The sequence below is a fragment of the Pieris napi genome, chromosome 23 (genome assembly GCF_905475465.1).
Source record: "Pieris napi chromosome 23, ilPieNapi1.2, whole genome shotgun sequence".
Classification (NCBI taxonomy): Eukaryota; Metazoa; Arthropoda; class Insecta; order Lepidoptera; family Pieridae; genus Pieris; species Pieris napi.
Genome location: NC_062256.1, coordinates 4,530,338 through 4,553,877, shown reverse-complemented (window position 1 = coordinate 4,553,877; position 23,540 = coordinate 4,530,338). Strand labels below are relative to the sequence as shown.

General features: G+C 34.3%; 2 protein-coding genes across 2 annotated transcripts; both read left to right on the top strand.

The window, feature by feature from the left end:
• Positions 1–71: 71 nt before the first annotated feature.
• On the top strand, positions 72–8,188 carry LOC125061370 (zinc finger protein 250-like). The gene is made up of 14 exons (XM_047666780.1): positions 72–311; positions 660–785; positions 908–1,067; positions 1,241–1,363; positions 1,526–1,701; positions 2,046–2,176; positions 2,313–2,387; positions 2,986–3,118; positions 3,306–3,427; positions 4,358–4,493; positions 5,466–5,579; positions 6,446–6,546; positions 7,155–7,251; positions 7,960–8,188. Exons 1-14 carry the CDS (start codon positions 210–212, stop codon positions 8,089–8,091), a joined length of 1,728 nt encoding a protein of 575 aa, XP_047522736.1. The 5' UTR covers positions 72–209; the 3' UTR covers positions 8,092–8,188.
• A 1,539-nt stretch (positions 8,189–9,727) lies between these two features.
• On the top strand, positions 9,728–21,104 carry LOC125061384 (dynein axonemal light chain 1-like). Its single transcript, XM_047666802.1, has 5 exons — positions 9,728–10,113; positions 18,065–18,176; positions 18,996–19,142; positions 19,631–19,801; positions 20,749–21,104. The coding sequence occupies exons 1-5, from the start codon at positions 9,956–9,958 to the stop codon at positions 20,800–20,802; spliced, it is 642 nt and encodes a 213-aa protein (XP_047522758.1). The 5' UTR covers positions 9,728–9,955; the 3' UTR covers positions 20,803–21,104.
• The last annotated feature ends 2,436 nt before the right edge of the window (positions 21,105–23,540 follow it).

The following is a 23,540-nucleotide window of genomic DNA, read 5'->3' as shown; positions in this document are numbered from 1 at the left end:
TAGATCACTTAGATACTATAATTAATTGCGTGTGGTTTTTATGGAGTCTGTGGTTTTTATGTTGCAATTTTCAAATCTTTATGAATTTTTCATTGAAAACAAAACAGTGAATATTTTGAAACTATTAAATCGATTTACTCACACACACTTCAGCTGCTAATTATCTTAAACCAACTAATACATTTTTGATATATTGCAGTGTCTTTAAAATGACGTTACTGTGTTGTGTTTGTCTAACAGAAAATGTACGATTTTATAATTTAAATAAAACTTATTTATACCAGTTTTATGAAAAATTAGTTGATTACAATGTAAGTATCTCAATATACCCGACTAAAAGCTAATTTATCAACCATAAAATAATTTTTAACTAGTGTTAATCCCTTTAAATGACGCCGGCTTACATTAGAGCAGTCTCATATTGAATTTAATATTTCGTCTTGTAACAATATATTATTTTTATGAAGTAAGAGTATTTATACAATTAGGCTTTCATATTTTAGAGACTCAATTTAAAACAGATCATACATTTGATACCTAAGCAAATATTTATTCACATATAATGTAAATTATTATTTCAGGGGCATCCATGGCTAAGTTTATCAAGTATTTTGTTTCTTAATTCCTTTTTACTACACATTTTTTTTTACATTTTACAGGTACCATATAGTTCAACATGTTGCTGCTATATTTGTTTTGCGCTATTGAAGAAATGTTACAAGTTTATGCTTCAAGCACTGAAAGGAAATAATATTTTGACAAAAATTGAAGATAGCAATTTTATGGTTAGTGAAAGATATAAATTAACTAAAAAAATATCAATAATTAAAAATAAAGTAATATGTATATAAGTTAATTATATTTAATTATTTCTTTAAATTATATTTTAGTGGCTTACTATTTTCAGTTGACAAATCAAAATGACAACAATATAAATTTAACCACAGTCAAACTTAACAATATAGTTATTGAGGGTGGATCTGATTTATGTAGTTTGGAAGATAATGGGAAAGGACTACAGAGTAAGGATTTAGTCAAAATTGAAGATTTCAGAGCTGGAAGTGACAGTATGTTTATTAATTACAAACCCCATAATAAACTCACTCACTATTTGTATTATATGCCTTGCTTTGTGCCCTCGCATGTGCCCTTCCTGGCACAAGTACTGTATTAAAACTAATTTGGGAGCCATTATGTTCTGCTTTAAATAAGCACATTAAAAAAAAACATTTTCGTCCAGGTGAAACAGATGTTAAACTAGATTATGTTAGCACTAAGCAGTCTGACTCTGATGAAGATCTTCCTTTAAGTGAGCTCAACACTGAGACAGATATAATCAAGGAAGAGAAAGTTGATTATAAAGGTTAGTTATATTGAAATTAAATATATCTATATTTAATTATAATCGCTAAGGACTGTCATTTTAAATTCAGGTAAATAGTGTTCTAAATAATTAATCTGCACCATCCATAATCATGATTTATCTGTGATATGTTATTATTAAGATCATAGTTATATTTTTCAGCATTAAAAAGAGTAAATGCACGGGAATTTATATTAACAACAGAAGAGCAGAAACAAGAAATGGAACAAAGAGCAAAGAGTATAAATTATTTGAATTCGCCATATAAATGTGCTCTGTGTTTTCGTGGGTTCATAGATCCAATAGCCTATGGGAAGCATAGACAAAAACATGATGAGGTAATTTTTTCCCCATTTTAAAATCAAATTTTAAGGATGGTTTTTATTTATCTCTAGTATATATTATCTTACTCACTTTTCTTTGTAGTTAATGGAAAACTAGAATAATATTTTAATTTATTCTTTACTGAAAGGAAATCTTTAATTGTGTCCATGAGACAGTTTTTATGATCGAAGTAAGACCAATGCAACAGTACTTAAATGTAATGGTGTTTTTTTAAAATAACACAGACAGATAAAGACTCTTCAATTAACGAGATTTCAAATTAATAACAAAGATTTGTAAGTTAGTTAGTAGTTAGTTTAAAGACACAATTATGTCTGTATTTCTGTGTCTATTGTAGAGCAGTGGTGACCATAAATGTGAAATGTGTCATCTCCGTTATTCAACTAAACGGCAACTGAATAGCCATTATAAGGCGGCACATTTAAGGAAATTCGAATGTTATGTTTGTAAAGAGATCACTCATACAAGGTGAGTGTCTTTGCCAATTTACTTGAGTAAGTTTTTTGTCAAGATGTTTTTAAGTTAATCAAGTAATGTTTTGAAATATCAGGGTTATAAATATAGACCTCGTCTCTTGTTTGGCAAACAATTATGAATTTTCCAGAAACCAAGCGAAACAACATGAAGAGTGGCACAAGGGTAGAACTTATACTTGTCATCTGTGTGGGAAGGCTTTCCGGTAGGTCATTTTAAATCTAATATAATTGATTAGAATCTATTTGCAGCTCTATTACCTGCCCTGCGATTCTGTAACTCACTTTTCGAACTCACACAACAGAATCGCAAGGCTGTAGTAAATGATTTCGTATATCACATCTCGACATACGATATTCTGACTTGTTTCTTAACTTATTTGAATCTATTGTCATTATCAGCATTGTTTCAAGATGTAAGCGCACAAACTACTATGATGATTTTTGATGATAATGATGAAAACAAGGTAAGAGCGTACTAATCCCTAAAAGGCCGGCAACGCACTTGCAAGTCTTCTGGCAGTATGAGTGTCCATGGGCGGCAGTTTCAGTTAACATCAGTTGAGCCTCCTGCCAGTTTGCGCCGTGATATTAAAAAAATACATTCTCTACTTGATACTGATACTTGATTACTTTTATCATCCGTTTTAAACTTGAGTAAGTGTCCATGTGTGGGAAACATTTTTGTCTTATTTTTATACGATAAATTTTTTGAATAGTTACTAATGTTATGAAAATATCCAAAATGCTACAGTATTATAAAATAGAAACATTAATTCTCTATATTGTTGTATTATCTTACAGCAAATCATCGTCCTACTTTACGCACGTTCGTAAGTCTCATAAGAGCGTGCACGCGTGCTCGCTTTGCGGAGATAGTTTTGTCAGCGAACACGGACTACGTATGCATAGTTCTAAAGCACATAGAACCATCGAGGTAAGGGTACAGACACCAATGCTGGATAGTGTAAGAAAGAGTAGGAAGAGAAGAGATTACTGCTTTCGTAATTTTCAAATATCTCTTATTGTACATTAACTTTTTTTCTTGGCCTCGTCGAAATTTCTCTAATTTTTGAAAATGTGATTATGTGTATGTATTTTAAATGTAATAATATATGCTCCAGGTTGACAAAAAAGATGAACAAATTTTGGAAAGTTATTGCAAAGAGTGTAATGTACAATTCAAAACATCGGATGCGTGGGAACGGCACGCTTTGACGAATCACTATAGTTTGGACGCTAAAAGGTAAGTGTTAATCACGTCTAATTAATTTATCATAATCAAACTGCAAAAAGCAATATTTCCCGAGAATCGTACCCAGTACCGTTTCGTTATTATATATGGAAAGGTCTGATGGAGGTCCTCAATGTAAATAGAGAATCTATACTAATATTATAAAGAGGTAAAGTTTGTGATGTTGGAAGGGATTCTAGATCTACTGAACAGATTTTGAAAATTCTTTTAAGAAAGCCATGTAATTCGTGAGTAACAGGCGTATATAATAAAATTAAAATACTTTCTCTTGATAGCAGGACTTGCGAATGTCGTAAAAAAAATGGTCGAACGAAACGTTTTTACCAGCACTGCCTTATAAAAATATAAATAGCCTTTATTCGAGTACTACACTAAGTTCATGTCATTTATGTTTTACACTAGTACTCCACATTCTTCGGCTTGTCCCTATTCCTTGCGACAATTTTCCAATTTTTCCCCGCTTTCCCATTTATTTCATATTCCCAAGTTTTTGGTGGGTATCCCCTCTTTTTATACCTACAGGGCCGTTCCAGGGGGTCTTTTGACCCATCTGCCATCACAAATGCGGCCAATCTGACCGGACCAGCACTGCTTTAATGGTATATTTTGTAGTCTTTCGAAAAGTTGTAGAGTTTGATAATTCCTACAAAAATTTAGCGACAGCACATGTCTAATTTTTAAATTATATAAAAAAAGGTCTCCGCTGCGTCTATCTGTCCGTCTGTTCGATAAACTCCAATAAGTGCAGTAGCACGGATTTTAATGCGGTTTTCACCAATATCTAGAATGATTCCCAAGGTATATATTTTCCAAGTTTTACGAAGTAGAAGTAACTTTAAAGTGAAAGAAAGCACTAAGAGTCCTATCATGAAGTCTGTTCTCTATTCTCTTGTCAGTAAATTTTTTTAATACCCATTTTAGCTCATGCTGCCCCGTGTGCAATCAAGATGTTAAACTAGAAGAGAGGGTTGCTCATAAACGGACACATATGGACAGACATACAAGTGAACATATATATGAGAAAACACCAGCGCTGTCTGCCCTCAGTTGCGGACACGTAAGAATTTTTATTGTATTCCTGTAAAGGGGCTATCGGGATGGCATATAATTTATCTTTAGGCAAGTAGGGCCTCATCCTTTTTAAGCGCCTAATCCCTAATGTGCAGTTAAAATTAAAAACAATAATAACCGTTACTCGAGCACGTTAATATTATTCAATTAAAGAACTTGTTAACTAGTCTGGCCATAAGTTCTGATTAAAATGAAAATGCATTATTTTGAATTTGGAACACGTATATTATTTTCAACTTCAAAAAACTTCATTCAATTTTGCGCCATTTCACATATTTTTTCGTGTTATTTATCAAATTACCATATGGAATGGGATGTTAAAGAAAATAGGATTGCAGTGATCGCCTTGCACAAAGTGGGTTTAGAGCCGTCGGGCATATCCCAGACACTTCATAAGCTTGGTATCAGCCGTATAAATCCGTCAGCCGTTTATATCGTGCTATAAACAACAAATATGACCGGGTTCGAACTCACGACTTTAGCTTTGATAATCGCAATCACTAGGATAAAAATAATTTGATAGGCTGTTTGACAATATGAAAAATGACGTTTTATTGAAAGTTAAACGCAACAAAAATATTGATTTATATATGTCAGTCACAGATTAGTCGAATAGACGATGAAGTAGAAGTTAATAATGTCTGCCTGTCTAATCCTAATATTGTCTTGGAGTTTAATTTCGTCGGAGACTCTTTTAATTAAAATATAATGTGTAATTAAATAAAGTAATATAAACACGTAAAAAACTTTGCGTTTGTTTATAGGTTTATGGTATAGGGACTAGTGCGACGCCATGTTGTAGTTGTAGAAAACTGTTTTGGCGGGTTCTTAAAGTTATGAATATTTAATTTAATTTTAATAGCCAATTAAAAATAACAATTTGTATATTCAATCTGAAATGCTTTTTAAAATATATTTTAAAACAGACATTGGCATAATGTAAATTTTGTACCTTTAGTGCGATTCGAAGTTTCTCAGCGTACACAAACTGCGCGCTCATATGAAACGCGTGCACCTCGGTCTCAAGTATGACAAGAATATTGTCTGTGAAGTGTGCGGGAAGCATTGTACTGTAAGTTTCTTTTAATAAGTTTATTAATTATATGGTTTTGGGTTAATAAACCCAACGATATTCTTATCAAAAACTTGTTTCTAAAAAAATATATTTAAAAATATATAAGTAACTAGCTGGCCTGGCGAACATCGTACCACCTAACAGTCGATTCTTTATTTTTTTTAAATACTTATTCTGCTATTCGGGACACCGGTCTAGCTAGTAAGATAAAAAAAAGAAAGTTGATAATACAACAAATACATTATGTCAAAAAATAAAAACTTACCTTCCCGGAACCCCTCCACTAACACTTGAACTTTATGATATGGTATTAAAGTTCAAATTGCCTTTAAATAATATTACGCATATTTTGTATGGAAATATAGAAAAGTGTTGTTTTTAGACATTTTCACTCAATTTTTTTAAATTTTTGTCTCCGTGAGAACCATCCTCTTACTTCAAGGAATATTATAAAAAAAGAATCAGACAAATCGGTCAAGCCGTTTTCATGTTATGTCGTGACAACGGAAAACGGGTTTCATTTTTATATTTATAGATATAATGAACAAAATGTTGAAGCGACACTGGGATTTATCACACAAAAATTTCATAAAATTTTGAGAAGTAAATTTACGTTCAATGTTTTATTTAACAAATTTCAGTATATTCGCACTCTTTAAGCAAATTGTTTATCTCGTTCTGTCAAATGATGATTACGCTGTGATGAAATGAGAGATGAGTACCTTAGTTACTGCGGTGCAATTATGTTCTATTAATAACGGGGAAAATATTCTTTTATTTTGACCTCGCTATTAGTTTGTAAAAGATGTTTACATTTAGTTCACACACAACAGTTTGACAGTTAACTCGTGTAAACTTTTTAGTCGCTGGCAACACTGAAGTACCACCAAAGACAACATAACGGAGAGAGACCATTTCCCTGCGTTATCTGTGGGGCTCGATTTACTTGTAAAGAAAATCTTAGGTGAGTTCCTGTATTTATACTAATTAATGGTCCTTCGATAATGTGCTAGGTTATCACTTTCATGTAAGTCTTTCAAGTGGCAAGTAGGCGATCTTTCTCCAACTATTGATTTGTCAACGCGTTACACATAAAAGCACAGTTGGTTCCTCTAATTTTCTGAAACATTATGAGTTTAATATACGAAATGTTTTTGACGTGACACGAATCCATGAACGCCGGCTGCATGCATGAAAAGGCATGACTTATTGTCCCGTTACGCTCATTGTACGCTTGGGCAACATCTATCTCTCTTCCACTCGATTGGCATATGCGTAAGAGGATTCACTCCTTCTTTGTATCCATACAAAATAGAATTAAATAATTTTTATTGAAATGATAATTCATAAAAAATTATTGATGAAATGATAATTCATTAAAAACTATTTAATTTTATTCATAAAAGTATGCAATCATTTCATCAAAGTTTTGTAATTTTAAACTATAGTCCGTAAACCGAATTTACAGACAAATATTATTATTTCATATGCAGTAAGTGATCAGCCTATTGTCTTGTACATAACGTCGATTTTTATTCGCATCACCTACAATATGTGATTAAAATGTTTTAGAATCCACACAAGAACACATTCGGGTGAGCGTCCGTATAGCTGTGTAGTTTGTGATAAGAAATTTACACAGAAACCAGCGCTTAACCGACATTACAGGGTAAGTCGATTCAGACTCTATAATTATTAGGTTCTTATATTCGGCTCTCGCCTTTCTCGACATAACGCAATAATAATAATATTAGCGTCACGAAGATGTGCAGCGTTTTCGTCGAAGAAAAGGGAGAGAGTGATTGAGACCAATGGAGAGAGAGTGAGATGGGTGAATTACCTTATAGAAATTCTATTCTTCAAATAATTATTTCGTAAAGAGAATTTATGAAATATTTGTTATATGTTATATTTTATGCAAAATAATTTATTAAAATCTCAAATGACGAATTGTAAATTAACATTGCACGTGTTTTTTTGTTATCGAAGAAATACATTAAAAAACATAAATTTATAATTTGTATTAATTTTCTACACTTAAATTCCTAACATATCTTCCTTTTTTCCACCTTCTAAGTCTCTGAAATCTAAAGTTTTAGATTTGTATAAATATGAACAAGACTTAAAAATTAGATTTCCAAAGAAGATTCACTCATGGCGTGTACTTTATACGCACGCACTTTTGTTTTTAACATGGCGGCCTCTGTGCCCTACGGCCGTGTTTTATCAATTTTTCCTTTTTTGATTAAATAATGACTTAGCGATATAACTACAGTTTCCAATAATAAATTAAGCGCAATATAAGTAAATGACTATACTTTTCCATTCAATTCTACTAAGTTGAGTGCGATATTGTAAAAATTAATTCTCTTTTCAGGTACACAACGGCTCTAAGCCATACGAATGTCAGTATTGTTCGAAACGCTTTAATCAGTCAAGTTCACTAAAATCTCACGTTAATACAATTCATTTGAAAATACCTAGAAATAAGAAGAGTAAACTTTGTTGACATTTAATGGAATAAATGTATGAAATAAATAATGTTTTATAATTTGACATTAATTTTAAATGGCAATTAATGAAAAGAAATATAAAATATTGGAATTAAACTAAGTGACGAACAGGAATGTAAAAAACAACTCAAAAAGCTGATGGGCAAGGCATATAGCCCGTTATAAAGATGGAAAATGGTCAAAAACTGTAAACGAATGGACTGGTCCAAATGGACCAAGAAAGGGCAGTCCAAAAGAGCGGCCGAAGAGATAAAACAGGCTGGGAAAAGTTGAAGGAAGCTTCCCGACGGGGACCGCATCTTAGAATAATAAAATTCTAAATATCTTTTGTAAATTATATTTAAACTAGATGTGGAAATAAAGAATTTATTTATTACAAAAAACATACATTATCCTTAGAGACTATGCCAAAATCATTAAATAAAATATAATAAAGTACATATATAATATTAAACACATAATACACACAATATCGCTACTGTGAATTCACTCTGGGAATATATAAATATGTCGATAGTGTCGGAGACAGCATTCAGTAGGCGCAACGTCTTGCATAACGGGGATCTGTGCAACAGACGGATATCCCATAGGTAATAAGAAACCCAGTTCTTGGAGTACACTTGGGTTGCAAGTTGAACACTACATCCCTCAAGAGTCAAGACTCAGTATGTAATAGGTCAACTGTAATTATGTATAATTAATATAATACAAAGTTGGTACAATCTGATTTTCCTTTTTACACGTTTAACACTTTTAAATAACAGTTATAATTAATCAATTGTAATTCAATTGTGTCTTTTGTCGTTAAAGAAAATCAAACCAAAACTTTCGAGGCTGGTACAGAACATACTGTGAAAAATGTTAAATATCATTGCGTTTAGATTTATTTTTGGAGAAAAACTGCGCACTTGCTATCTCACCTTATTACACTTGGAGGATTTGAGGGTAGACGACATTGCTTGCTGACTTAGTTTTTGCATTCAGGTGCTTGGACGCGATGAACGTGTAGGTAATCTTCGATTGATTTGTTTTGTTAATTCACCCTTCTAGTCGTCGAAAATATAATAATATTATTGTGTAATATTTTACGCAGTAAAACACAAAATATTCAAAATCGTCGTATATTTTTCGTGTTTAATACAAGTGTTTTTATAGCTCAATACGATAACATCAATCTCTCACACTATTGTTTTGGGACTGACAGTTCGAACACATTGATTTTCCACAAAATATGTTCCATACAAAAAAGTATTGTTACTATTCTATTAATATAATATAAGTAGATTTTACTCATTCGTGCTAAAACATCGAGAAAATCAATAAGAATCTAATGTTAACAAAACCTAAAACTAGTATTTGCTACAAGTCTAAGGATTCAATTTATAAGACATTAAGGGTCTATTTCACAATGTACGGATAAGTTCCAAATTAGCTATTTATTACTTATTTGTACGACAAACACTATTGTTGCGTTTTACGACTGTCAGATAGCGCTATTCGTCACATAAAGTCCATCATAAGTTATGAGTCCGATGAAGTGTCAAATAGCACAATTTATCTCTCAAATAATTTATGTGTTGCATAGCTATTTGGTACTTTATCCATACATTTTAAAACAGACTCTAAAATATACTTATTTGATTGAACTGACCAATTAACATATTTTTAGAAAACACAATTAGCATTCTCAATAAAATGTTCACTCATAGCAACGCTTGTGTAATCAATAATGCGTTAATATTTTCTTTGTGCCGTAAAATAGGTAACCCGTACTCTAAAGTATTAGATACGGAATTTAGAAACAAAAAAATCTTTAAGTGAACTAATTATTTTGAGTCATCAATATTTAATTTTGACGTAATGGCTGTACCTAAAGCTACGACGATAAAAGAAGCCATTAAGCGCTGGGAGGATAAAACTGGTCAGCATGCAGCAACAGCGACAGATGTGTGTCTAGTTTTCCAATGGCCACCGATTGAGAAAATGGACAATACATTAGCGAGTCTGTCTTGTTGCGAGTAAGTATCATACTCGTAATTAGTTACACAGTTAAAAAAAAGGGTGCGTGTACTTATGTACGCGCGTAAAAAGTTATACTTCTTTGGCATGATTAAAAATAGTTTTTGATTGCATGCAAATAATTAATTACAATTAAATAATCAAAGACTGGAAAAGGAGTCATTATAGTCAATAAAGTTCAGTTTACATTTGAAAAATTAAATAAATAAATATTTATTATTATTCTCTCACATTAACAACAAACATAACATATATTCTATTATTATTTGAATGTTGTTTTTAAATTATGTCCAATGCCGTAGCATCTTCCGTGGGCAACTTCATTCTGTTAATTTTGTGTCACAGTGCGCGCGCATCGTAAAATTTCACTCTCATCAATTTTTCATAACGCGCCTAAAGTATAACTTCAAAAAAAACTTTTATTTATGTATGTATTTATTATAGTATAAGATCCCGCTATACAACGACCTTCACCGAGATGCTTATTTAATGAAACTTATTTTATAGTTAATTTAATATGTCAATAAATATTATCCATATAGGTTGCCTAGCAAATTTCAGTCCAGAGTATGTTTAATTAATATTTAAAAAAAAATTTTTTTTTTATAATTTGCATGTAGTAAATTTTTTGAACTTTTTTCAATCAATATTTTTAATCAGGGTAGTATTATATATGTATCACTATAACCTTCTTTTATACTAAAGATGTATATATACTTTAGTGTCACATAAAAAATATACACATAAATAATTAATTGATTAAAAACAACCTAACGTTTGCATATTCTATGGGCTTCATACTTTCGATTGGTATAGAATTTATCTAATAATCATTGGTGATTCTATTTTGCAATTTTAGATCTAAAAATAGTTGTCTGTGTAGTCTCAAATATTTTTACAATGAAATTTAGTTGCCAATATACATTTGTGAAGTAAAGACGTGTTTTTCTAAACGATCCGCCGGCACGATATAAACTAGAACTTACGACCTTACCATATGGTCCTTCGAGCCGGATAGAAATACAACATTGCATCGAGGACCGGTTACCGCGAGAACAATAGAACTGCATTCCAAAGCGATAAGCGAGTGCCGGGTTGAAGTTTTGTGCAATTTTTAAAGACAATTAGTTATATTCGCGCCGACGCGTCAATATTTAAAAGTTTTGTGTGAAGATTTTCGACTGTGACGTGTTAAAATATGGCCACGGAAACTGAACAAGCAATTAATATACTCGAAAATACAGCCCTATTATTGAAGAAAACTCAGATCAACCTATCAAAATGCCCCAAAGAACGACTGGCTAAAGTGGGCTACTTACAATCTAGAATAAAAACAATTGAGGAATACTGGGTGATATTCATAGAAGCTCATAAACAATTATTGACCTGCACCACTCGTGAGCAGCGTGGATTGCTGCCATATTTCGAGAATGAAGAATTTTTTATACAAGAAGATTTGTATTTGTGTATGTTGGGAGACTTAAAAGATATGTTGGCGGCAGTCGAGTCTGGCAAAAATAAACAATTGCCGCCAGAACCCCAACAAAATAAAAAAGTTAATCTCCCGGCTATACATTTACCGCTGTTTTCGGGCGAGTATGAATTGTGGCCTAGTTTCAAAGATTTGTTTACATCACTCGTCCACAATTCCACAACACTAGACGACGTCGAAAAACTTCACTATTTAAAAACCAGTGTGACAGGTGAACCAGCAAGTTTATTGAAGAACATTACAATAACAAGCGCTAATTACATTCAAGCATGGGGAACGCTTAACCATCGATATGGGAACAAGCGTCTTATAGTGAACGCATTATTGAAACGACTTTTTGCTCAGAAGAAATGTACCAGCCAAGCCGCAACCCAACTGAAATCTCTTCTCGACACCACCAACGAAGTATTACAGAGTCTACAAAATCTGGAGGTGTCCACGGATTCTTGGGATCCAGTAATCATATTTCTGGTTGCACAGAAGTTGGACCCAGAGTCCCAGAAGGAGTGGGAACAAAAGTCCTACTCAGAGAATTCCCAGGACTTGTCGACTTGGAGGGATCTGCGCAAGTTTTTAGAGGCAAAATTCAGAACATTGGAATTAGTCAACCCCCCCACTACTACGAAGCTTCCCAAGGAACGAGTCTTTCACGTTACAGCCACGGAAAGACCAAAGCAAAGAAGTTGTGCTTTATGTACAGATGCGCACACGTTATGCCATTGTAACGTATTCACCAAGATGTCACCAAACGAACGTAGAGAACATGTCAAAACAAACAAGCTCTGTTTCAACTGCCTCGGGGTTGGACATTCGGTGTTTAGGTGCCGTTTGCCAACATCATGCCGTGTATGTAAGAGACGTCACCATACTCTTCTACACCTACCTAATTACGGGGTGGCATCGGCTTCTCATGTTGTAGCTAATCAACCGATGTCATCCAATCAAGCAAATGTAGAAGAAGGGGAAGTTCAAGCAATGGTTGCGTCACACTATCACGCAGGGCAGAAACAGACAATTTCACTATTAGCCACTGCAGTAGTAATTTTAAAGAATGAATGTGGACACACTACTACATTGAAGGCGCTGATAGACTCAGGATCTCAAGCATGTTTTATAAGTGAGAAGGCAACTCAGATCCTGAAACTACACAAGACAGCAGTAGATCTTATCGTGTCTGGACTTGAGTCCACGAAGGTTAGAGTCAAGCATGAAGTAAATGTAAATGTATTATCACGATGGAACAATTTCATTTTACCTATTAAAGCCTACGTGATGACGAAGCCCTTGAACTCTAACATACATTCAGGCACAATAATAAGAAGAGATTGGCCGCACCTTGCTGGCATTCAACTAGCAGACGAAACATTTTCCGCATCCTGTAACATCGATCTGCTGTTGGGTGTCAATGAGTATATAAACATTATGAAGAAGGGATTGATCAAAGGTCCACCAGGTACACCATGCGCACAAGATACATACCTGGGATGGATTCTTATGGGTGGAATTGACATCAAGGTCAAGAAGCATGAACAATCCTTAACGGTCATGAAACAAGAAGTTGATATAGAAGATTTACTGAAAACAATATGGGAAGTTGATGAAGATACGAAAAGAAACCTAACACAGAGGGAACAGTTATGTGAAGATATATACACTAAGACACAGAAGCGAGATGAATGTGGAAGATATGTTGTCAAATTGCCATTCAACATTGAAGAACCTAAATCAACAGAAGGAAATACGAGAGAAATAGCAATGAAGAGACTAATGCAATTAGAAAGAAGGTTCAATCAAAATAAAGAATTAAAGCAAGAATACAAGAAGGTAATTGAAGACTACATAGACCTTAAACATATCGAAGAAATACCTAGAGAAGAAATAAATAAGAAATCAGTCTACTTACCTCACCACGCCGTGATCCGTAATGACAAAGAAACTACGAAAACTCGTGTCGTATTTGACGCCTCGTGCAAAGGCTCCAACGGTGTCTCTCTCAATGACGAACTGTTAACGAGTCCTGTACTGCAAGACGATTTGAGAAACCTGATAATGAGATGGAGAACTCACGCCGTTTGTTTTGTGGCTGATATCCAGAAAATGTACCGTATGATATGGGTTGACCGAGAAGACACAGATTATCAAAGAATTTTGTGGAGAAATGACCAATCTGAAGAAGTCAAAGACTACAGATTGTTGACTGTTACATTTGGAACAGCTTCTGCTCCCTATCTCGCCGTAAGAACCCTTATGAAATTGGCAGAAGATGAAGGCGACCGGTATCCAGAAGCTGCTAAGATATTACGTGAAGATTTTTATGTAGACGACGCAATGTCTGGAAGTGACAGTCTGCAACAAGCAATAAAGAAGAGTCAAGATCTTAAAGCGCTTCTTCATTTGGGTGGATTCGAACTAAAAAAATGGTCATCCAACAGCCGAGAGTTCTTGGAAACAGTTGATCCTAGTGATAGATCGTCTAATGCTAATCTGGATTTGAAGATTGATGGAACAATAAAGGCACTTGGCGTACAATGGAATTTAGGAAAAGACAGATTCGAGTACAATTTAAACTTACCTTCAATCAATACAGTGATCACGAAGCGAAGCATTCTGTCTGACATCCAAAAGTTGTTTGACCCACTCGGCTGGATTGCACCTAGCATCGTTCTGACAAAGATATTAATGCAAGAACTATGGCTTGAAAAGATTACCTGGGACGATGCATTGAATTCTAAAATAGCCAGCAAATGGGTCACATTGCGATCTGACCTTGAACATGTGAATGGAATCTACATAGAAAGATGGATAGGTACGACGTGCGCCAACAGAGAGTCAATAGAACTCCATGGATTCAGCGATGCATCCATTCAAGCATATAGTGCTGTAGTATATTGCAGAGTGACTTACCCAGACGGTACCAACAAAACTACGCTTATCGCAGCAAGAACAAAAGTGGCTCCATTGAGAACAATATCCTTACCGCGTTTAGAGCTTTGCGGCGCGTTGATACTCTCAAGATTGCTTAAGCAAGTTGGTAAAGCAATGAGAATTCCTGCAACTCAAATTTATGCTTGGACAGATTCGTCAATTGTCCTGTCATGGTTATTTGGAGATCCAAACAACTGGAAGGTGTTTGTGGCAAATAGAGTTGTTGAGATTACAACTAATGTATCCTGCAGTCAGTGGCATCACGTCCAAACTCAAGGTAATCCAGCTGATGTTGGTTCCAGGGGGATGTTAGTCGAAAATCTAAAAAAGTGTGAATTATGGTGGCATGGGCCAGACTGGTTACAACAATCGAAGATACAGTTCACTAAACCAAACATTATGCAAACAGAGATTGAAAGGAAGAATAATAAAATACAAAATTTAAACATAACTTACAATAAAAATGAACAAGAGAAGAGAGTACATACACAATTTGAAGAATTTGATACACTATTAGAGCTACTTAGAACAATCACATACTGCCGAAGATTCCTGAAACAAAAAACATTAAAAGACAGAATAGATAGCAAAATCACAACTGAAGAACTACACGCATCTATGCAAACCTGTATAAAAAGAGCACAAGAAGAAGAATTTACAGAAGATATAGAATCATTAAAACCAAAAAAAAGAGTTAAGAAAACAAGCAAACTAAAAGCACTAGATCCTTACCTTGACGAAGATGGTATCCTGAAGGTGGGCGGTCGGCTCAGGAACTCTGAACTGGCTAATGAAGTGAAGCACCCAATCATTTTGGGTCATGCAAGTAGACTTACCTATTTAGTGGTCGCAGAAGCACATTTGAAGACGCTGCACGGAGGACTGCAATTGATGCTCACTTACCTGCGATCGAAATACTGGATACTCCGCGCGAAGTCCTTAGTAAAGCAGTGTATCCATCGATGCTTGATATGTGCTAGACATGGGGCGAGGGTAAAAACACAATTGATGGGAGACTTACCGAGTTTTCGGGTAAAACCAGCTCGGCCATTCCTTAACTCCGGTGTCGACTTTGCGGGACCAATTCAAATTTTAATAAAAAAGGGCAGAGGCTCCCAAACTGGCAAGGCATACATAGCCATTTTTGTATGTATGTCCACGAAGGCGATCCACTTGGAGTTGGTTGGTGATCTGACTTCAGCTGCATTCATTGGTGCCTTTAAACGATTTTGCGCACGAAGAGGCAGATGTACAAATATGTGGAGTGATCAGGGAAGAAACTTTATTGGTGCTAACAAAGATCTGGTTGAAGCCTGGAAGGAAGCTCGCCTACAGTTTAATGGAGAAATTAGTGAATTACTTGCTAATGATGGAACACAATGACACTTCATCCCGGCCTACTCCCCAAATTTTGGAAATTTATGGGAGACGGGTGTGAAGTCTATTAAGCACCATCTACGAAGAATCCTTAATACTAACCTTACCTATGAAGAGCTTACGACGGTTCTCTGTGGAATTGAGGCGTGCTTGAACTCACGACCGCTTTGCCCGCAGGAAGACAGCACGTTGGAACCATTAACTCCGGGTCATTTTTTAATAACTGAAGCTCCTGTAACCGTGCCTGATGTGAACTTGAAAGACGCTAAAATAAGCAACCTGACACGTTGGCAATACACGCAAAAACTGCTAAACGACTTCTGGTCAAGATGGCAAAAAGAATACTTGACGCGGCTGCAACAAAGACCGAAATGGTTAAAACGCGAAGACGAATTCAAGATAGGAGACATTGTCCTCATAAAACAGGACAATTTGCCACCAGGAAAGTGGCATATGGGACGAATAATCGACAAGCATCCTGGCCCTGATGGTCTTACCAGAGTCTATAGTGTAAAAAGTGGTGATCATATAGCAAAGCGATGCGTAACCAAACTATGTGCATTGCCCATCGAAATAGATTAGTGCTATATAGTTGTTAAAATTTATTATTGTACTATTCTTCTTTGTATAAATTCTTCTGACCGCACCATATACCGATACCTTAATAATTGTTGTAGAAGCAAACTCAAAGCATGTAAGTTTAAGCATGCACCTATAAGTTTTGTCAAATTTACTTATTTTGAAAGGACTTCAGTAGTCCTTTGGTGGGCGGCTTATGGTGATTCTATTTTGCAATTTTAGATCTAAAAATAGTTGTCTGTGTAGTCTCAAATATTTTTACAATGAAATTTAGTTGCCAATATACATTTGTGAAGTAAAGACGTGTTTTTCTAAACGATCCGCCGGCACGATATAAACTAGAACTTACGACCTTACCAATCATACCGGAGACCTGTTTAAAAAAATATTTTTTTTTTAAATTAATTAAACATACTCTGGACTGAAATTTGCTAGGCAACCCATATGGATTATATTTATTGACATATTAAGTTAAATATAAAATAAGTTTCATTAAATAAGCATCTCGGTGAAGGTCGTTGTATAGCGGGATCTTAGACCATTAAGAAGATTTACAGCACAATACAGAAATAGATGTATATATATATAACATTGTGAGCCAACTAAAAATCTTCACATATTGTTTATTTAAAGTAAGAAGGGAAACATGCCAAATATTGTAGAAAAAAAAAACAGAATTTAATTTAGTTGACAATTAAAGGTTACAAAGTACATTCATCATGCTCGAAATAATTTTGTGTCACAGCTCTCCTTGCTAACTTTAGTTAACTCATTAAATCTGTTCGCTGCAATAACCATAAAGTTGCTCCCTCTATAATTTGAATTTACTTTAGGTATTGTCTTAGAGTTTTGTTATATGTACGTAGGTTTATTTTGCTTAACAGCTCGGTACCATCGATCGTACGAGTAGCTATTTTCATTAGGTAGACAGTGTCCGCAATATCACGTCGTAATGACAATGGTAACATATGAAAAGGTAACACACCGGGCTTTGTAGGCAGCGAAATTTTGGCCTTAAATTGCAAGTGTTTAAAAAATTTCGTTTGGATATTTTTGATTCGATAATTGTGACATGTGTTGTGTGCATACTGAAGGTTCCAAATTTGCGATGGATACTCTAAGTTGCTTCTAACATACGAACAATAAAGAATTTTCAATATCTTGACTTGTATCACTCCAGTCATTTTTAACTTAAATAGAAGCAAAGCGGTACTAAGTATCAAAAATTAATTCCGTCTGCCTTGGATATATTAATTATTATTTGGAAGCAGCGCGAATGTAATCTGCCACAACGGAGTAGGAGCTTAGTTTTTGTATTCGTCACTCTACTGCTCTTTCCCTATCTTACTAGGAAGGCAATGCATGGTTATCTAAATGCCTTTAAAAAACATTGGTTATTTACCTATTAGGAATTTAATTCTAATTTATTTTGAGTACATAATTCGTACCTAAAATAAAATATTTTAGTTAAATATAACCTTCATTTGGGTTGACTAAAATCGCTTATCTGGTAACGCCAGTTAGTTAAGTTAAATTGAATTAAAAAATAATTATTATTTACGTTAAGGACGTTTCAGGAAACTTAGTCTATCGACGAACATGATAGAAAAGGTATCAAGCCTTAACAGTCTGAAGAAGTTACGAGTACTTTCTTTGGGGCGAAACTACATCAAATCTTTTGCTGGCATGGTTAGTTATTTAAATTATTCAGTCTGACTAAAATCAAAGTTTGACTATAATCTGGCCTTGTAAATGGATGGAAGCAGCGAAGAATAGATCCAAATGGGAAGTTCTGTTTTGTACAAAACAGTAGTAACTTACATATTTACATTCTAAACTAGACTAAATATGTAATTTTTAAATTGTAAATAAAAGTGGCTTTAATAAATATCATTTGGCCTAAAATGGTTCAATCGTAAGATCTTTCCCCTTGTAAATTATATTCATTGTAAACTCTTTCTAACGTTTGTTTAACACTAAACCCATTCATTCTTTATAACGCAACAGCTAATCTCTATTACGATGAAATATTTTGATATTAGACATCAACAACATAGCTTACAAAACTAACCTATTGAGATGCCGAAATTTCTGAAAAGACGCTTGAGTTCATAAACAGCCTTCTCACCTTTGTTATTGTTATGCAATTAACACGTGTGCCATTATTCTTAGATTACATTGCCTGTAGGAAATTTTGGTCTCAGTTACTAAACGCACCATCGTCACTTATCTATTATATATATAAATATAAATTATTGTAATTTGTTTTTTTTTTTTTTGACGCACGTCTTGGTCGAAAAATCTAAGACAATGGTTTGGTCGAAACGCCAAGTCCTTGTTTAGAAGCGCGGCATCCAAAATTAAACTAGCCATGATGATCGCCAACCTTCGCAAGGAGATGGCACTATAAGAAGAAGTCCTGTCTTTAGTTTACAGTATGCATGTTCATGGGAACCGGTTTATAAGTTTACAATTTGGTGTCTCTAATTCCTTCTAATTAAATTCTAGGAATGTCTGGGCGATACCTTAGAAGAATTGTGGCTTTCATATAACTTAGTTGAGAAACTGAAGGGAATCAATGTACTGCGGAATTTGAAGGTTTTATATTTGAGCAATAACTTAGTTAAGGAGTGGAGCGAGTTTAACAAGTTGCAAGTAAGTTTAAAAAATAAAAAGTATAAGTTGCTCACACGACTTACTGGTTTATATTTTGTGTGTTTTATATTCTAGAATGGGCTTCTCTCTTTCTCTGTTCTTCTATATTTTCAAAGTTTGTGCTTTCAAGCTTGGTCGCGCAATTCTGGCAAAACAAGCAGTGTTTAACAATTTCTTCTTTCTTTCGAACCTGATTCTATCAACAACGCTCGTTTAGAAGCACGCTGGAGTTTCACCCTTTCGTTATTAACATTCCCAAGTGCCGCAAGATATTTGTAAATACTGCCTAAGTCACGTCAACTATCTACAATCTCCATCATAATTGGTCCATTCGAGGAGCTTCGATAACTCAGACACTTTCGTTTTCGTTAGATACAGATCCTTAAAAAATACAGATGCAATTGTTCTGTCTCTCGTTGACCTCGATTGCTGAAAAGCACTGAGTTATGTAATAAAGCGTCTATGGTTAAATATTTTTAATGGTACAGGAGCTGCCAAATTTAGAGGATCTTCTATTCGTTGGCAATCCATTATACGACGGCTGTGAATTGGATACATGGCGATCTGAGGCTGCCCGTCGTCTGCCCAACTTGAAGAAACTTGACGGGGAGACTGTGTTGAGGGAGGACGACCCTCCGCTAACAGTTGCTGATATGCAGGTATATATTTCGATGTATTTCTAGGTCTGTCTCTAATTTATATTGTCAGTGGTTTAAATGTATTGCCATCGCGATAATTACCCGCGTTACACATGCGCTTGGATCAACATTTTCTTATTTTAAAAGTAAAATGTTCATTGAAATGATGACAAGAGCTATTTTGTTCAAATGACGTATTTGTTTGTTTAAATAAAAAATAAATGAGGGGCATAGAACCTTTCTAGGTCTGAGCCTCAGATTGCTGTATCTGTTTCATGATCAATTTATTAGGCAAGTAGGTGATTAGCCTCCTGTGCCTGACACATGCCACATTTTTGGGTCTAAGGCATGCCGGTTTTCTCAAAATGTTTTCCTTTACCGTTCGAGCGAATGTTATGCTCCATTCCCCATTATCCATCTTCTGAAAGATATATCAATAATTGTCGAACCTATTTATTTTTATCTTCGTTTAATTTAAATACAATTATTTTTAGTGTCTAAATAGCTTTTTAGATTGGACCAATGAAGCTTTTCTTCGAAATATGGATACAATGTTATTATGTGACGTTTTTGGGCTGAAGAAAACTTTGGTTTTTAGATATATCGCAATATATTTACAATCAATGATTTATATTTAAAAAATGTAATGTTCGTGATACCACACATTTTGTTGTTTTTTTAATTTTTGTTACGCAGTGTTGGCCTTGTGGCATCAGCATACGACTCTCATCCCTGAGTTCGTAGGTTCGATCACCGGCTGTGCATGCATTTGACACCCTTGTACGGTGAAGGAAAACACCGCGAGAAAACCGGCATGCCTTGGCATGTGTCAAGCATAGACGGCTGATTTGCATATTAGAAAAATAAATGATCACGAAACAATTAGGTACACAAATGAGTCCTAGACCTAAAAAGTTGTAGCGCCACTAGTTTTTTTATAGCTGATATTTTAATCTGCATGTTTTCAGCCGGACGGTGGTGATGCAGTGGAGACTTTAGTCAGCGCAGAAACTAATGATTAGAATTTAAACGAATAACATACACACACACTCACCTACAGATACACACACTCACATACACACACACACACCCACCCTCACATACGCCCATACAACTGTATTTGTGCTATTTTGTACTAACTTCTAATTAGTTGACTGTTTTGTTTTTCTCTCTTTAATTAAAACGTTAATTTGTTTGCCTACCCATATATGTATGTTCTCTTTGTAAACACTCAATATGACTTTGCTGTGGAATGGAAGCCTGGTTATCCATATCACAGGTTCTTGCCTAGTTTGGAAACCAGTCTCCCAATGCCTTTTCAATTCAATTGTTATCTTATTGTTTGTTGTAAATGTTATTTGGGAGAAAATAAAAATTATTCTTATTCTTATACAACCGATGTCCAGATTGAACATTCTGTTAAACAAGCTGGGCCTGGATGTCCATAGTTGCTCCCCTCACAAGGTTTATAAAATACTTTATTTCAAAGAAATATTTTATATTTACCTTTACTTACTGTGGGTTCATCTGTGGTTACATCTAAAGTATCTAGGTATGCGATTGGTAGGTGTACGAATTTTTGAATTGGCGTCGACCGTGACACCGTTCCCAGTATATATTATTTCTCTATGCACCGTGACCACGCACGCTGTAAAGCACGTGAAACGTCGGTTAAATTTAAAGTTATGTAAAATAATTGTAAATTTATAATAATACATAACTTCAATCTGTTAAAAAAGTGTTTTCTTTTTTTATGATACAGCATACAAAAAACATACAACCCCTAATTTTCTTTTAAGTTATTTTTATTGAATTAAAAAAAATGTATCTTAGAAATAATACGTTTCAGCTAGTTAATATATAAAATTATATTATATATTATTTTATATTAAATGATTTCTTTGTTTGATCGTATTTATTCTGAAACACACTGCTCTACTGCACACTTAATTATATCGCTTTGGTTATATTATATGCAAAACGCAAAGAAATCCAATAAAACTAAATAGGTGTGAATAAATATTTATTAATATATAATGTAACAAGGGGCGACTAACAACAATCGAACACAAATTAACAAGTCTTATTTCATCCACAAGTTTCCCCATGGGAACCGACGACGAACCCGTCATGACAGGCGCGGATAAAAGTCAAAAACTGGTGTTTTTATTGCAGTTTCATTTAGGATCTGTTTCACAATGTACGGATAAGTTCTACATAAGTTCCAAATAAGCTATTTATTACTTATTGGTAGGATAAACACTATTGTTGCGTTTCACGAATGTCAGATAGCGCTATTCGTCACATAAAGGCCATCAAAAGTTATGAGTCCGATGAATGTCAAATAGCACAATTTATCTTCCAAATAATTTATGTGTATAGCTATTTGGTACTTTATCCATACATTGTGAAACAGACCCTTAGTATTTTAATAATTTGCGGCTATATGTTATGTATTATGCTGCAATTATTGAACATTTGCTAGTTATCCGCGCTTGAATACAAAGAATCGTTTCCAGTTGGTCCAATGTGAGTTTAGTACAAATTTTATATTTGAGATCGCGATCTTTATTAATTATGTAATCAGAGAATTTTATATTCGTTATCAACGTCCGATAAAATAAAAATAGGAGCTTTAATGATATTTTTAGTCTTGACCATTCAAGTATTACGTCAGCACTATAGGGGGGTCTTTGATTTTCTTATTTGGCGATTACGTCACGAGTAATTATTTACTTCTTTACACATTGTCTATGCTTGAAAACCAAATGCATTTTCGAGGATTCCCACAAAAAATTAATGCGTTTATGTACTATTATTTTTGAGATCTTTGCTTACTTTTGCTGACAAGAGCAAGTGGGGGGGGGGGGGTAAATTGCAGTAAATCTGCTTACGTAATACTTGAACGGTCTCTTAGTCATTTTTTTGGATTTACATATAAAGAAATTAAGAAGCCTCGGTACTACTAGTAGTACTGACTTGAACTCTTTATTAATATTTAACTATATAATAAAAAATATTCGATATGAAATCCGGATTTAAATTATTGCAGGCTCCTAACACCATTTGAATGAGATTTTCTGAAAATCGACAAAATTTGTACTACACTCGATTCTCTTGTCTGCGATATCCTTGCCATGTTAAAAAATTCATAACCTTAAATACTATTTACAATTTCATAACTCTTTACAAACTCACCGACATTTTTCATTTAAAAAAACATTGATGATATAACTAAGGCAGGTTATTCGAGCACTGCTCGCGAAAACAAATTGAGACCAAAAACTTCAATTATAAAACTTTCTGCAAAAAATTAACCCAAAATAGTATTGTATTTTTTTTGTTTGTTATTTTATTTTGGCTTTGGGAGCGTTCAAGTATTGCGTCACGAATTTTTTGGTGATTATTGAACCCCCTCCACATGTAACGCACCGTAACGTTTTTCTGTACCCAAGTATAGTAAAATGTTTCGTGACCAACTAGTGACTCTTTATACCTAAAATTTACCATTATGTGGTGTAAAGTACTGGAAAGTCGAAAATAATATTAACAATAATGCGTAATTCAATCCCCGCCCCGCATCGTAACGTTTTACAAAAGGACCCCTCCCCCCCTCAAAATTAGTTACGTAATACTTGAACGCTCCCTTAACCATAAAGTATATATCAAACAACATGCTTGCGCCTGAGCAGTGTCAAGAATTTTGCAAGAATATGCCCACTGGGGTTAAATTTCCTTTTTGGTCATTCTTTAACCGGTG